Source organism: Jaculus jaculus, chromosome 6 (assembly GCF_020740685.1).
Source record: "Jaculus jaculus isolate mJacJac1 chromosome 6, mJacJac1.mat.Y.cur, whole genome shotgun sequence".
Taxonomy (NCBI): Eukaryota; Metazoa; Chordata; class Mammalia; order Rodentia; family Dipodidae; genus Jaculus; species Jaculus jaculus.
In genome coordinates, this window is record NC_059107.1 from 137,631,513 (window position 1) to 137,649,267 (window position 17,755).

A 17,755-nucleotide genomic window follows, 5' to 3' on the forward strand; every position below is an offset into this window, starting at 1 on the left:
TGAAGCAATATACATCTATATTTGTATTATCTTAATCCATATATTTCATACCAGTTTAAATTGGCAATGAATAGATGGCAAGGGTAGGCTCTACCTTGAAACTATGTTTGTAATTTCTATAAAACTAAATGAAATTGTAGTTGCTGCTTCATGATCTACAATCACTTCACCAAGTTGTATTGTTTATGCACAGAAAGTGGAATAGCAAGATAAGTAATTAAATGAAAGCAAATCTTTAATTTTACATTAATATCTCTCCAGCAGAACCAAATGGTTCTCAAAGGGGAAAAACAATTTTATCAGAGAGCCTTATTTTTCTAAATTCTACCAACCCCTTAAGATATTTGAATTTTAAATATTACCTGGTATTTCTTGGCAGAAAAATGAACTAGACATTAGATTTCAAGTGCAAAATTTTATTCAAATAAATAAACAAACAAACCAAATACAAATAATTACCGTCAAGGGCTAGAAAGATGGCCTAGTGGTTAAAGGTGCTTGCTTATAAAGCATGATGACCCAGATTCAATTCTCTAGTACCCACAGAAAGCCGGATACACAAAAGGCTACGTACATTTGAAATTGTAGCAACAGGAGGCCCTTGCATACCCATTCTCATTCATTTTCCCCCTCATGCATCCACACGAAATAAAAATATTTTTAAATAATAATCACTACCAGGTAAACATATCAAGTGATTTTAAAAGCAAAGTCTAAAAAGACAAGACGGGCTTGGTGGCACACACCTTTAATCCCAACACTTGGGAGACAGAGGTAGAAGGACTGCACTGAGTTCAAGGCTACCCTGAGACTACACAGTGAATTCCAGATCAGCCTGGGCTAGGGCAAGATACCTCAAGTTAAAATAATACCTCAAGTGAAAATAGAGGAGCAATATATAGAACCCCTAAACTCCTTTCAACACTAAGTCTTTACTTTATAAGCTGGAATCTATATCACTTCCATTTTCCACAAGGAAATTTGTACATGTATCTGTCACACTTAAGAGATTCAAAACCTTTTACAATCCCATGTGACCTCTTATAATCACAAGAGGCAAGTTGGTGGATGGCCACTAACTCAAATGTCAATTTCAACCCAGCATAATAGCTCACACATGGGATCCCAGCACACAGGAGACCATGGTAGGAGGATCATCTTGAGTACAAGGCCAGCCTCGGCTACACAGAGTGGGTTCTGTATCAGCCTGGGATAGAGTGACACTCTGGAGACTCTGCCTCAAAAAAAACAACAAACCACCAGTTCTAAAGAAGCAGCTTCAAATCATTGGCAATTACAAATTAAAACTCTGGGATGGAGGCTGACATACTCAAGTTGGGATATTCAAATTCTATTCTTGTGAAAACTCACTTTTAGTGACAGTTTGGACAATTAAGCTATCTTGAGCCCCAGCTTCGTAATTTAAAATGAGTAAGACAGTACTGCCCCATCTCACTATTATGACAGAAATAAAACATTATATAAATAAAGCATTCAAACTTAAAAAGATAAACAGTTAAACATAAAAAATTTAAATGCTCATAATGTTACAAGATGTTAATAGACTCAAATAATCCAAAGTTCAAATGGCTTCTTAAATATAGAACCATGGAAAACCTTGATCCCTGGTCAGTCAGTCTTAGCTAATTATTATGGCTTTATTTTTTCTTTTAACTTTCTTTTTTACATTTTACTTATTTATTTGAGAGAGAAAGAAAGATGAAGAGAAACAGAATGGCACACAAGGGCATCTAGCCACTACAAATAAACTCCTGATGCATGTACCACCTTGTATATCTGGCTTATATGGGTATGGGTACTAAGGAATTGAACCTGGGTCCTTAGGATCCACGGGCAAGTGCCTTAACTGCTTAGCAATCTCTCCAGCCCCCACCCTTTTTTTAGATGCACAGAAAACTACAAATATTCTGGAAAAGGAAAGTAAGACTATTTTAACTGGTACAGGAAGGTAAGACTATTTTAACTCCAAATAAACATAAATATAAAAAATACTTATTTTATAATAAGTTATGAATGTAAAAAGAAATATAAAATCTAGGTGTGCTTCTACAGAGGATTTACCACACTACTATAGTTATCGACCTATTTTTAGAACTATGGGTCAGGGACTAGAGACATGGCTTGGCAATTAAAGGCTTTTGCTTGCAAAACCTGGCATCCTGGGTTCAGTTCCCCAGTACCCACATAAATAAAGCCAGATGCACAAACACGTACATGTGCCGATGCCCCCTCTCCTTACAGGTACAAATTTTAAAAAAAGAAATATGAGCCATTATTTCTCTCTTTTCATCCTGAAAAATCATCAAGCATATAAAGAATAAAAAACAGCCAGGCATGGTGGCGCACGCCTTTAATCCCAGCACTAGGGAGGTAGAGGTAGGAGGATCGCTGTGAGTTCGAGGCCACCCTGAGACTACACAGTGAGTTCCAGGTCAGCTTAGTGTAGAGTGAGACCCTACGTGGAAAAACAAAAACAAACAAACAAACAAAAAAAGAATAAAAGACAAAACTAGCCAAACTAGGAGACAAACAGGAAAATGAGTAGAGAGGCTGCCAAAAGCAAGGGAGGCAAAATGGCAGGGCCGCGTGAGGAGCACATAATCCCACGTGTGCAGAAATTGAGTTGCTAAAGGGGAGGGGCGCACCTGAGGGCATAAACTCCTTGTTTATAACAACAGAAACAAAGTTCAAGGAGTGCAGTTTGGTTCTGAGAAGTAGAAGGGGGCAACACTAAAGGAATCACAAATTCTACTTACATAAGAAAATCTACTGGGCGTGGTGGCGCATGCCTTTGATCCCAGCACTCTGGAGGCAGAGGTAGGAGGATTGCCACAAGTTCAAGGCCACCTGAGACTACATAGTGAATTCTAGGTCAGCCTGAACTAGAGTGAGACCCTACCTCAAAAAACAAAAACACCCCAGAAAATCTATTTCCATGGCTATGGGAAACATGAAACTTTGTATGATGGCAATACCCCAAGTGCCTATCTCCACTGAATAGGGCAAAATAACTTAGAAATAAACTGTCAGAAGAAAACATTTACAAGAAAAATACTGATAAAACACAAAAGAAAAACAAAAACCTCACCATTAATAACAGCTAATTGCACAAACAACTTCAATTTGGAACTTACTAAAAATACAATCATAGCATTTTATTAACTAGAATAATCACTAACAAACCATGTAACTAATCATTTACCTCTGATTCATATTTCATTCTTTCTTCTTCTGAAATACGTGTAAACTCTTCCTTCTGGTGTTCAAATTCTGACTTGAGAAATGTATACTCATAGCGAAGCTTATTATATTCAGTTCTATACTTTTCCACTTCCTAAATTACAAAGATTACAATGTATGACAAGTTTGTAAGTTAAATTTGTAGTCTCTCCAAAAATAACTTATACAAACATAATTTTAAGTTATATTGCCAGCCATTCTGAAAGTGAAAATAATTTGAAATACAAATGAAATTTGAAAAAGTTCTCAATATCTTACATACTGGCAATATACTCCTAAGAAGGTTCACCAGAAAAGCAAATTATCCTTCAGTTAATGTTATTTCTTCACTGATTCTCATTGTAATAAGATGTATAACAGCACAGAACTTACCACCTGGGAGCTTGATAAATGTTTTTAAATGTCAGAATATAGCTAGGTTTAAAAAAGTTTAATATGGTAGAAGATATTCCCCTCTAAAAAGCATATAAGATAAACTCACTGTAAAAAAAAAAAAGTTGCATGACTATCTAGTACAGTACTTTAAAATTTAGTCAAATATTATAACAGTAGTCCAACTCAACAGTACCTGAAGGATATATGCATTTCCACCTGTCCATACTTAACAGAAATACATGCAAGTCCCTAGGGTGCTAAATCCTGCCTCCTGGTCTATAAACTGATGACATTCTGACACTAGTCAAGGAACTAGGCAGAGAGCACACAGAAGCAGGAGAGTCAGCAATAACAGGAAATGAATCTGCTGAAATGCTTAATCACCTTTATTTGAAATACTTCTATAGCAGGTTACAAACCAAGAAAACAGCCTTGATGATATTATCACAAAAGCACACTCTTTCAGACTTTAACTAATTTGAACAGCTACCTTTTGTCTGAGTGACTTACTTTCAAAAATAAATCTAAATGCAAAGTACAATATTTTCTACTAGGATATATATCTAGCCCAGTACATAATTTACTTTTCTGCAGTCTTTCCTTGACAAACATTTGCTTCTATTACACCAACACTATATACAAGTAAGGTGGTCTCAATGCAAAGTAAAGCTAACATGTATGTTCTTTTTGAGGTTGCATGAAATTCATTCATTTGTTCAAAACTAACTTGCAAATTGTATGTGAAGAGCTGTTCTAGGAACTTGGAATGTAACCATAAACAAGACAGATAAAAAGGGTCTCCCATTCATGTAAATTCCATTCTAGAGGTGCAAAAAAAAAAAAAAAAAAAAAAAAAAGCAAATCATGAAGTCAAATAGATGGCATACTAGAAGGTGAAACATACTAAGGAAAAACTAAAATAGAGTCCAAAGGCTCAATGAGGAATAGGAAAAGTGAACTGCAATATTAAATGGGAAAATGCAGGAGGGGCAGTCAAAGTAAATCTCACTGAACAAGAAACATTTTAGGCAGACTTTCAAGAGATTAAAAAGTTAGCCAAGAAACATCCAAAGAACACCCAAGGCAAGTAATACTACAGCAAAGGCTCCAGACAGCCATTTCTTGACAGCCAGTCAATGATCAGGAGGAGGCCAGTCTAGAGGCCGGGGAAGAGCAGATTGGATTCGAGCTCTGGGTGCCACTGTAATAATGAAATAAAAAAAGAGGGCATACCAGACATGGTGGCATACACCTTTAACCCCAGCACTTGGGAGGCAGAGATAGGAAGATCGCCATGAATTCAATGCCACCCTGAGGTTACATAGTGAATTCCATGTCAGCCTGGGTTAGAGTGAGACCCTACTTCAAAAAATCAAACAAAAGGAAAAAAAGAAAGAGGGAGCTACTGCAGAGAGTCTGAATAAAGGAAAGATGCTGTTCATCAAGACAGTTACAAATGAAGATGAATGCAGAGTCCCACACAATCACTTACTTCATCAAGGAGCTGAAAACGCTCTCGCATTGGAGCTTCTAATTCCTGTTGTATTTGGGTTTTTATCAATTCCAATCTTTGTGGAGTTAATACCTAGTAAGTACAAAAATGCGAGCCATTATAAATCTGAAATCCTAAATAGCAAAACAAAGAACTCTCCAAAATTTAAAGCCTCTCCTAACTATGACAACAGAATTCAACTCACAGAAGTCTTCATAATATAGTTTTACTGTAATCATTAAATACAATCTATAATTTGAAACAATACTTTAAGAATCTCAATTTCAGGCTTATCAGAGATGTAAAAAATTCATTAACATGACTAAAGACAATCACTAATCATTATTATTATTAAAAACAATTTGTCTAGGTATTTTCTTAAAAAAAGATGTAAACATTTGTCATGCCAAAGAAAATTTCACAGAATTATTCTCAATCAGAAAGGTTAATTTTTACTCTGATCACCAAAACTAATTTAGGTTCCCCTTATCATACTTTCTTTTGGAAGTACTGAGTAACCTGTCCCTTTACTCAGTTAACTGTATCCTTTGCCACACAGCTTTTTAATTTCAGGAGGTGCCATTTGTTGATCGTTGACCATATTTCCTAGGCAACCAGTTATATTCAGAAAGTTCTTACCAATTCCAATATCTTGAGTTTCCCCTACTTTTTCCTCTAGCAGTTTCAAACAAGTACCTTTAACCACTGAGCCACTTCCCCAACCCTCTCTAGCAGTTTCAAAGTTTCAGTCTCATATTAGGGTCTTTGATCAATTTGGAATTGATTTTTAGTATATTTTTATTTGTTTACTTATTTATTTGAGAAAATATGAACAAATAAGAGAGAGAATGGGCATGCCAGGACCTCTAGCCACTGCAAATGAACTCCAGATGCATGTGCCACCTTGTGCATCTGGCTTTAAATGGGTAGGTGGGAATTGAATCTGGGTTCTTGAGCTTTGCAGGCAAGTGCCTTACTGTTGAGCCATCTCTTCAGCCCTGCAATTGTTTTTCTACAAGGCAAGAGATAACAATCTATTTTTATTCTTTTATATTTATTAAATTACCTTTTCTCCAAAGAGTATTTTCGACATCTTTTTGATCAAATACTAGGTAGCTGTAGATGTATGGGCTAATGCCAGTATCTTCTATTTTGTTCCATTGATCTACATGTGTTTTTGTGCAAGTACAATGCTGGTTTTGCTACTTTAATTCAGTAATACAGCCTAAAAATCAGATATGTGAAACATATGGGGGGGGGGGGATGATCACATAGCTTGGATTAAACTGTTGTTACTGTTCCATTTAATAATTTTTGATAACTATCTCAGTCTGTGGGTAATGTCTAAATGAAACTAGTATAGATGTATACATGCAGGAAAATCTGTAATAGGCTCCACCCTCAGGAATAGACATCTCAGTGGATCATGAAACTTACCTCTTTTGTTGTGGGGGTGGGGGGTTTCAAGGTAGGGTCTCGCTCTAGCTCAGGCTGACCTGGAATTCACTATGTAGTCTCAGGGTGACCTTGAACTCATGGCGATCTTCCTACCTCTGCCTCCCAAGTGCTAGGATTGAAGGCGTGCCAGGACCTCCTGCCATTGCAAACAAACTCCAGATGCATGTGCCCCTTTGTGCATCTTGCTTAACGTGGGTACAGGGGAACTGAACCAGGCGCTCAGGCTTGTAAGCAAGCGTCAACTTAACTGCTGACCCATTCTCCAGCCCCTCTGTGTTTACTTTTACTACCTATAGGTATAGGGAGTATAGGTTTTTATACTATATAACCTTATACAGCAAAGGAACTACAATATCCACATAATTCCTAATACATTTAATTGTATTATAGCGACTTCTTGAAAACATAGTGCAAAGGTTTTAGTGGTCTTCTGAACTGTAAGTTCTGTAACAAAGACCCTCTCAAAAACCATCTGTGGAGCCAGTACTCAGGAGGCAGAAGTAGGAGGATCACTATGAACTCAAGGCTACCGTGAGACTACATACCGAATTCCAGGTCAGCCTGAACTAGAGTGAAACCCTACCGCAAAAAAAAAAAAAAAAAAGAAAAAGAAAAGAAAAGAAAAGAAAAATGCTGGAGAGATGGCTTAGCTGTTAAGCGCTTGCCTGTGAAGTCGAAGGACCTTGGTTCAAGGCTCGATTCCCCAGGACCCACGTAAGCCAGATATACAAGGGGGCACACGCATCTGGAGTTCATTTGCAGTGGCTGGAGGCCCTCTCACGCCCATTCTCTATCTGCCTCTTTCTCTTTGTCGCTCTCAAAAAAAAAAAAAAAAAAGTCTGTGTATATATACATGCTCATGTGTATGGAGTTCATTTGCACTGACTCTTAACAGCCCTGGTAACCCATATTCATTCATTCATTCTCTCTCTCATAAATAAAAATAATAATAATAAATTATTAAAAAAATAGTTAAACCTGGGTGTCATGAAATCTAAAATCAAGGTGGCAGCACCCATGCTCCCACTGAAAGCTACAGAGAGCATCTCTTCCCTTTTCCTGGGATCTATTAATGAGCCACTGTACTGCTATCTCCATTGGCACATTCCCTAGATCCCTTGGATCTCTCTCTTTCTCCCTGCATCTCATCAGTCTTATTCAAACTCCAGTTGTATTTGTAAACTCACTGAAGTCCAATATGACCTCAATAATAATTACATCCATTACAGATATTAAATAAAACTAGATAACTAACAACTCTAAGACACTGAGGCTCTAGGCATATAGGAGACAGAGGTCCAGCACTATACAGGAAGAAAACAGCAAACTTGATTCATTAGTTACTCACTCATGTCATTCATTAGTTACTCATGTCAATCACTCAACAAATACACATTTGCCAGTCACTGTCCTAAGCACTGGAGAAACAATGAAAACAAGTCTCTTCCTTCAAGGAGCCTACATTCAAGTAGAACAAAAAATGCTATCAATTATGAGCATATATTGAATGCTGGGTATTTTGTCTTGAAATCTGTTTTATTGGATGCTATTAGCCACTACTGTCATCTTACAAATTGTTGGAAATTTTGTCCTCATCTCACGCCAAAATTCATTTAACGATTATATATAAAAACTCAAATCAAGCCAGGCGTGGTGGCGCATGCCTTTAACCCCAGCACTTGGGAGGCAGAGGTAGGAAGATCACCATGAGTTCAAGGCCACCTTGAGACTACATAATGAATTCAGCCTGAGCTAGATTGAGACCCTACCTCAAAACACCAAAAAAAAAAAAAAAAAAAAAACCCTCAAATCAGCAAATCAAATAGCATTTTTTAAGATCAAACATTACATTAATATAATGTAATAAAATGTAATCTAAAGATATACTAATTTGAAACCTACATTCTGAGAAATGAGGGAAGGAAAATATGTCATTGTTTTTCATAGTTAAACCACTATGTTTGCATAACAGCAAAAAAATGTATGCATAATATAAGCACCACATTCACAACAAACAATATTCTCAAGTTTGCAGCCCCGTGTTTCAGTCAGTATCTTCGGAAAGGCGTGGCCTGGTGGCCTGCACTCGAGGGGGCGCTGGTTGGAGGACCAGTGAAATCCACAATGCAATACAAGCACCACCAGGACCACATGGGCTCCATCAGTGCCTGGTTTTTTATCTTAGTGTTTGGTCACTGTTCATTCAGAAACCTTCTACTGTTGCCAAATATTTCATGATTTCCACATTCAGTCATGCAGTCATATGAAGTCATGAGTGTAGAATAAATAAAAGATTCAGTCATATCAACTGAAAATACACCTAAATGATCATTACAATCTTAACATATTTACCCCAACTACTTATTCACACTTACCATTTAACTATTTATATATATACTCAAATCTATTTTCCTTACCTGCAGTCTCATGTTTTCCAATTCTTTACTTTTCTCCATTAATTGCTCCCTTAGCTCTTCAAGCATCTGCTGGAATTTTTCATAGTTAGTTTGCTTTTCATTTAATGTGCGCTTGAGGTCACCTTGTGTTTTTAAAAGTTCTTCCTGTAACCTGATTTTTTTAAAAGAGAAATTCAATTTTAAGTATATTCTTTGCGTTCCAATTCATTGCTTTATATAGTCAACTAAAAAAAAAAAAAGGCGCCCCCTGCACTTTACCTCTGAAGTTAAATTACCTTGTGTGTGCGCTTTTCAGAGCAGTGTAATTGCTTTTATGATGTTCACGTCGTAACCTTTCATCAATTAACAAATTTTGGAACTCAGTTTCAGAAATTGGCCCACTGTCTCCACCAGGTGGAAAAATGTTAGGTAAACCATCCATATTTGTAAAAGAGCTGACAACCATTAAAAAAAAAAAAGAAGAAAAGAAAAAAGATGTGGCTTTCTTGTTGTTTCAGTTTTCTTTCAGGAATATTTCTTCTTTGTTGCAAGACAGAATCAAAGAAGCCAAATTATACCTGGACAGAGAAACACATGTAATTAGTAATCAGTAACTTAAACTCCCTCTGGTATTACACCACTTTTATCAATCATTTTTCTCCTCTTTTCTTTTCTTCCCCCCAGCCCCAGGTAGGGTTTCACACTAGCCCAGGCTCACCTGGAATTCAAATGTGACCTCAAATCCTCCTACCTCTGGCTCTCAAGTGCTGGGATTAAAGGTGTGCACCACCACCCCCGGTTTCTTATCATTTTTATACCAAAGCCCAGTTTCAATTTTTCAACCATTTCATAAAACAACATTTTAAAATAAAGTTGAACCAGTTTCCAATTTGTTCTATACTTTCAAGTGAAGACTCTGTGACCATTAAGAGTATATTGTTCCAGCGTTAACCTTAAGCACGTCACTATGAACTTTTCCAGTTTAGGTACTCTCAACATACAAACAGTCATGTTCTTGGAATAGAACTGGTAGAAAATGCATACTCCTACATCAGATGGAAAGTTAATGGGACTTGTTAAGTGGCTGGGGAAATTCATAAGCCTTCACAAGGATGACCTTGAATTGTGTCTGTGATTAATGCTGCCAAAGGTCTTTTATTTGACACAAAGCAAACTGTACTCAAGTGGCAGAGGAAGATGAGAAATCAATCAAAACATAAAAATTGATCACCTAGGGGCTGGGGAGATAACTCAGTCAGTAAAGTGCCTGCCTTGCAAACATGAGGACCTGAGTTTGACACCCACATAAAAACCACATGTGTGATGGCACAGGCCTATAATCCCAGTCCTGGGAAGGAGGGGACAGGAGAATATCTAGGACTTGTTGGCCAACCAATCTAACCTAATTAGTGAGCTCCCAGCCAATGAGTGGCAGCGTCTCAAAAAGTGGTGGGTGAAGGGCCAGGGGATGAGCCAGCTGGTAAGGTGCTTGCTGCCCCCTGCTTGTCGGCCAGCCAGGCTAGCTGGACTGGTGAGCGCCACGGTTAATGAAAGACTGTCGCAAACAAGTAAGAGGCTGAAGGGATGGCTTAGCAGTTATGGCAGAAGCCTAGGGACCCATGTTCAACACTCCAGATCCCAGACACACAAGGTGACACAGGTGCACAAGGCTGCCCATGCACACAGAGAGCGCATGCATCTGTAGTTTGAGTGCAATGGCTGGAGGCCCTGGCCTGCCAATTCTCTCTCTCTCATAAAAAAATAATAATTTTAAAAAATGAGAACAGAGAACAATTGAGGGACAGCTAACATCTCCACAAACATAAAAACATGCATACACACATGTGCAACACACACACACACACACACACACACACACACACATAAATACAGAGGGAGAGAGTGTGCGCACAAGAGAGACAGACAGACAGATTACTTCCTATGGGTTACACATGCTCCAAACAGAAAACTACATCACTTCACCTATTCCCCAAAACACTGATGAAGTATTATAATACTAACTACATGTTTACTGCATATTAAAACTAAAAATTGATGGCAAAATAGTACATTAATATCTGCTATAAACTGGTCACCTGTATTCCACTGAAACCTATATGCAAAAAGCTTAATCCCAAAGTGACAGCAAAATGAGTTTGAGCCTCAGTACCCATGTAAAATGCCAGTCACTGTGGCATTTGTGTGTAAGCCCAGTACTGAGAGGCAAAGACAAAGGAACCCCTGGGGCTCTATGGTAGACACCACAGCCTAACTGGTGAGCTCCAGTCCAACGAGAGACTGACTCAAAAAGAGGTGGATGGTATACCTAAGGAATGAGCCCTGAAACAGACCTCTGGCCTCCACATTCATTTGCACACACATGTACTCATCCATAAAGACAGAAACACACACAGAAGAACAGAGCTCAAAAAGTGGGATTACTGCCCTTATTAAAGAATGCAGAGAGCATACCTCTAGCCCTTCTGCTTTGTGAGGAGACAATAAACAGATCACCACCTGTGAAACAGGAGGACGCCCTCACCAGACACTAAATTGGCCAGGGCTTTGGTGTTGGATTTCTCAGCCCTCAGAATAATAAGAAGTAAATTTCTTTTATTATAAGCTACTCAGTTTGTATTTTTGCTATAATAACACAAACAGGTTGGACAATTCTGAAAAAAAGCATACTTCAGAAAAGTCTCAAGGATAAGAGAGACAATGATTAAGAGACAAGTTCTTCAAGAGCAGATAGCAATGATTAACATACATGTGCTTAACAACAGAGCATTAAGAGGCAAAAACTGACAAAACTACAAGAAATGAATGTCCACTGCTACTGTTGGAGATGTCAACACAGTTCCTTATGAGAAATGAACAGAGCTACCAAGCAAAGTATCTGCACATATACAGTGGAACTAAATGACACCACCAGTCAACTGGATAAAATGAATATTTACATAGCATTTCACCCAGCAACAGCAGAATACACATTCTTCCCACACGTACATGAAATATTAAGAACAAACACCACATTGTAGGTCAAAAACAAGATATATATGTTTTTATATGTTTTGTTCATTTTTATTTATTTGAAAGTGACAGAGAGAAAGGGAGAGAAAGAGACACATACAAAGGGAATGGGCATGCCAGGGCTTCCAGCCTCTGCAAACGAACTCCAGACGCGTGCGCCCCCTTGTGTATCTGGCTAACGTGGGTCCTGGGGAATCGAGCCTCGAACCGGGGTCCTTAGGCTTCACAGGCAAGCGCTTAACTGCTAAGCCATCTCTCCAGCCCTGATTTGTCTTCTTTTAAATATCTTGTCTTGGGGCTGGAGAGATGGCTTAGCGGTTAAGGTGCTGGCCTGCAAAGCCTAAGGACCCATGTTTGACTCTCCAGATCCCACATAAGCCAGACCCAAGGTGACACAAGTGCACAAAGTCACACGTGCACACTAGGTGGCGTACATAGCTGGAGTTCAATTGCAGTGGCTGGAGGACCTGACATGTCTCTCTCATTAAAAAAAAGGGGGGGAGGGCAGTCTGTTGGGTTTCCCTCAAAAAACAAAGAACAGAAATCATACAGCATTGGCTCTTATATGGTAATGGAATTATACTAATAATCAACAGGATAGTTGAAAACTCTGAATATCTGAAATGAACCAACTCCTTATAAGACACTTCTAAATAACAATATAAAAACAAAAGAGAAATTTCAAAATATTTTAATTAAATGAAAAATAAACAATTCATCAAATTTGCAGGACACAGTGAAATTTTAAGAAGAAAATATGTAGTTTTGAATGTATAAATTAGGAGAAAAAAATATTGAAAATCAGTAACATTAAGCTTCCATTTTAGGAAACTAGAAAAATAAAAGCAGTTTATATCCAAAAGTAAAAGAAAACTAAAAATTAAGGTAGAATTCAATGAAACTGGAAAAAAGGGAACTAACAAGGTGATTCTTTAAAAACCTAAAATGTAGGGCTAGACATATGGCTTAGCGGTTAAGGCATTACTCTACAAAGCCAAAGGACCTTGGTTTAAATCCCCAGGACCCACATAAGCCATATGTACAAGGTGGCACATATGTCTGGAGTCTGTTTGCAGTGGCTGGAGGCCCTGGTAGACCCATTCTCTCCCTCTCCCCCACCCCTCTCTCTCTGCCTCTTTCTCTCTCTTACTCTCTCAAACAAATAAATAAAATTTTTTTAAAAAACCTAAAATGTATAAACCTTTATCCTCGTTGAGAAGAAAAGAAGGAAACAAATCACTAGTATCAAAAATGAAGATGGGAGATGGGTACAGATTCCATAGATATTTTTACAAATAACTCTGCCAAAAATTTAACTATGTAATGAAATAAACCAACTACTTATAAGACACAATATGCAAAAATTGACAGTAAAAAACAGACAAACTGAGCTGGAGAGATGGCCAGCAGTTAAAACGGCTTGCTTGCAAAGCCTGATGTCCAGAGTTAAATTCCCCAGCACTCACACAAAGCCAGATGCGCCAAGTGGCATGTGTGTCTGCTTTGTTTGCAGTGGCAGAAGGCGGTGATACCTATATTTGTTCTCATTCTCTCACTCTCATAAATATTTTAAAAATAATTATGATTAGGTTTAAAAAAAGACAAACATGGAACAGAGAGTTATCTGTATCAATCATAACCATCGAAAATGGAAAGCAACAAGCCCACGAGACCACCAACCTACCAAACCAATTCTCCATTACATCCACCAGAAGGAAGTCTTCCTAAACCAGCCTGAGGACAGCATCACTTCAATACCAAAATTAGACAAAGATACAAGAATATAAAATGAGAGACCATATCTCCCATGAGAACAGATGAAAAATTCTTAATAAAATATTAGCCAATAGATTCTCTGGTAGTTTGGACACCCCCTGTAGCCTCATGAGCTTGTGACTGAGGGTCATACTCAATTCCCAGCTGGTAGAGCCTTTGGGAGATGGAGCCTTGCTGGAGGAAGTGGACAGTGGGGGCAGACCCTGCCGTTTACTACTCCACCCCCTGGGTGTGTGCTAGCTGGCTCACTTGTTTGCTCACTCTACTATGTCCTCCTGCTGGTATGTGGCAAGATTTGATGCTCTGCCATGTTTCCTAAACCCTGATGAAAGTTCCACTCAATACTGTGAGCACAAGAAAACCCTTTCCTCCCATCAGCTGGCCAGGTATTCTGTCCTAGCAATGAGACGGTAGCTGCTAGAGACTCTAACAGTGTATGTAAAACCACCGCATACCACAACCAAATAGTAGTATAACCTCCTAGGTATGAAGAGCTACTTCCGTGTTTGAACATTAATAAATGTTAACACATCACACCAACAAATTAAGCCACATGATCATATCAACAGAAGACGAACAGGCATCTGGCAAAATTCACCTTCTACATATAAAAAAATTCCTAGTAAGCTAGGAATGGGGGCGGGTATTAAACATAATAAAGAACATCTATGAAAAAAAATCAAGAGCTACTACCATAGTTAACAGTATGAAATTCAAAGCCCATTCTCTCCCTCCCTCTCTCTTTCTCTAGTAGATAAATATTTTTTAAAAAAGTTGATGCTGAGCCAGGCATAGCGGAGCATGCCTTTAATCCCGGCACTCAGGAGGCAGAAGTAGGAGGATCACCATGAATTTGAGGCCCCCAGAAACCACATAGTAAATTCCAGGTCAGCCTTCACTAGAGCAAGACCCTACCTCAAAAACATCAAAAAAATAAAAAAATAAAATAAAAGAGGAAAGAAAAGAAAAAAAACTGCTGATGCTAACTATATAATCCACTTTTTAGAAACAAGATGACTAAATCAAGGGCAAATGTTGAAAAGGCCAGGGGAAGAGATGTGTAAGAGAAGGGTGAGGGCCACGGTCAACCAAAATTCAAGATATTCTGAATAAGAAATATGAAAACCTACTTGTTTGAATAATGGCGCATCCAGAAGCCATAGATTGTTACTAGAAAATTTTCAGTGCCAGGGATGGGATACCTTCCAGTGAGTTGGTGGCCGGGGAGGGCCCTGTTGCCTCCAAAACATTATAGGCTATTGCCAAGGCCCTTGGTTTCCCTTGAGAAACAGATGGTAAGATCCTATTGCTGAATACTTCACATGCCTGAGCAGCAAAGTCACTGAGAAATCAAGCTGGTGCAGAGCAGAAAACCTTCTCCCTGTAGACCAGCCGAAAGCTGGAAAAAGCAATGCTGTATGAAGCCCTATGGAAGACAGAAGTCACCAGCAGTGAAAACAGTGGACATTGCAAACCTCAAGTTTAGCCAGACAGGCCAAATGACCGAACAAGTGGAATAGTGGCATGTACGCTCTGGGGGAAACCAACTGTTCTCTAATTGGACTTAAGGCCCATTTATGCTTGCTACTGAAAACCTAATCAAAAACCTATGGCAGAAAGCCAGGCGTGGTGGTCCATGCCTTTAATTCCAGCACTCAGGTGACAGAGGTAGGAGGAGTTCAAAGCCACTCTGAGACTCCCTAGTGAATTCCACATCAGTCTGGGCTAGAGTGAAACCCTACCTTGAAAAACCAAACAATAAATAAATAAATAAGCAAGCCTATGGCAGAAGAGGTCATGAGCCCTAGGGATACAAAGCCTGCTCTTGTCTGGATAAATGTATATGTTATTCTCACCAAACTGCCCTGAAAGCATTACACTTAATGCCCATATTCATATATCAATGCTACTCTCACTTCTGGCTAGAGAAACTTCTTTCAGATGGCAGTGACCACTGGGATGACCCAAAAGGCAACACAGTACAGAGAAGAAGGGGCGTAGGAATGTCCAGTACTGAAACATCTCTATCACACCCTCCAAGGCCCAGGGTCCATTGTGGAAAAGGTGGCAGAAAGAATGTAATAGCCAAAGGAAGGGCATCACTCCTTACAATGCTACTGTCCAGACAGAAATTGGCCTCAATATCCATGACCTTACAGTGCCTAGCAATGCCTTCACAAGACCCTCATAATATGAGAAAAAGACCATGACATCAAAATAAAAGAGAGACTAATGATGCTGGGCGTGTTGGCGCACGCCTTTAATCCCAGCACTTGGGAGGCAGAGGTAGGAGAATCGCCATGTGTTCAAGGCCACCCTGACACTACATAGTGAATTCCAGGTCAGCCTGGGCCAGAGTGAGACCCTACCTCAGAAAAGCAAAAGAGAGGGAGAGGGAAAGAGAGAGAGAGAGAGAGAGAGAGAGAGAGATGGAGAGAAGGAGGGGATATGAGAACAGAGTTATAAAGCGAAAAGTGGGGGAGGGAAGGGCAATATCATGGTTTATTGTCTGTAAGTATAGAAGGTGTCAATGAAAAATAAAAATTAAAAAAAAAAGAATTGAAAAACAAATTTCAGGGCTGCAGAGATGATTTTGCAGTTAAGGCGCTTGCCTGCAAAGCCTAAGGACCCAGTTTCAATTCCCAACTAACCATGGAAGCCAGATGCACAAGGTGCCGCATGCAATATTGGAGTTCATTTGTAGTGGCTAGAGGACCTAGTACACCCATTCTCTCTCTCTATCTCCCCCACCCCTGCTCTCTAGCAAGTAAATAAATAAAATATTAAAAAATATTTCAAACTTTCTATGTGTGGTATATTTGCAACTCCAGGTTCAGTTTACATAGATATGTTTCCTACCAAATTTTTCAAATATTTTTGTTTATTTGAGAGAGACAGACACAGATTAGTATGAATTTGCCAGAACCTCGTGCATCTGGCCTTATGTGGGTCCTGGGTAATTGAACCTCAGCTGCCAGGCTTTGCAAGCAAGCAGTTTCAACCACCGAGCCATATCTCCTACAAAATTTTTTTGTTAAAAAAATGCATATAGCTAAGAAATCAAGAAGGAAATCAAAAAATTTATAGAGTCAAACGACAGTGAGAACACAACATACCAAAATCTCTGGGACACAATGAAGGCAGTTCTAAGAGGTAAATTTATAGCTTTAAGTGCCTATATTAAGAAATTAGAAAGGTCGTAAGTAAATGACCTAATGTTTCACCTTAAAGCCTTGGAAAAAGAAGAACAAGGCAAACCAAAAATCAGTAGATGGGAAGAAATAATAAAGATTAGGACAGAAATTAATGAAATAGAAACAAAAAAAAAAACAATCCAAAAAATTAATGAGTTCCTTGATTTATAAGACCTACCTAAATTAAATCAAGATGAGATTAATCACTTAAATAGACATATAACAAGCATGGAGATCCGAACAGTTATCAAAAATCTCCCAACTGGGCTGGAGAGATGGCTTAGCGGTTAAGCGCTCGCCTGTGAAGCCTAAGGACCCCGGTTCGAGGCTCGGTTCCCCAGGTCCCACGTTAGCCAGATGCACAAGGGGGCGCACGCGTCTGGAGTTCGTTTACAATAAAAAAAAAAAAAGTTGAAAAAAAAAAAAATCTCCCAACTAAAAAAAGCCCAGGCCCAGATGGATTCACTGCTGAATTTTACCAGACTTTCATGGAAGAACTAACACCATTACTTCTTAAACTTTTCCATGAAATAGAAAAAGAAGGAATTCTACCAAACTCCTTCTATGAAGCCAGCATCACCCTGATACCAAAACCAGACAAAGATAGAAAAAAAAAGAAAATTACAGACCAATCTCCCTCATGAACATAGATGCAAAATTTCTCAACAAAATATTGGCAAACACAATACAAGAATATATCAGAAAGATCATTCACCCTGACCAAGTAGGCTTTATCCCAGAGATGCAGGGATGGTTCAATATACGCAAATCTA

General features: G+C 38.7%; 1 protein-coding gene across 3 annotated transcripts in view; it reads right to left on the reverse strand.

Moving 5' to 3' along the window:
• Nucleotides 1–17,755, reverse strand: part of Cep83 (centrosomal protein 83) — a 122,781-nt gene that overhangs the window by 77,550 nt on the left and 27,476 nt on the right. For 2 of the 3 annotated variants that reach the window (XM_004650181.2, XM_045153169.1), the window contains exons 2-5: nt 9,279–9,560; nt 9,004–9,154; nt 5,129–5,221; nt 3,224–3,355 (exon numbers count right to left, since the gene is read on the reverse strand). In XM_004650181.2, coding sequence (XP_004650238.1) covers nt 3,224–3,355; nt 5,129–5,221; nt 9,004–9,154; nt 9,279–9,448 — 546 coding nt within the window. In that variant the 5' untranslated portion in view covers nt 9,449–9,560. The remainder of the gene's footprint in view (nt 1–3,223; nt 3,356–5,128; nt 5,222–9,003; nt 9,155–9,278; nt 9,561–17,755) is intronic. The other variant, XM_045153170.1, reaches the window with a different exon arrangement.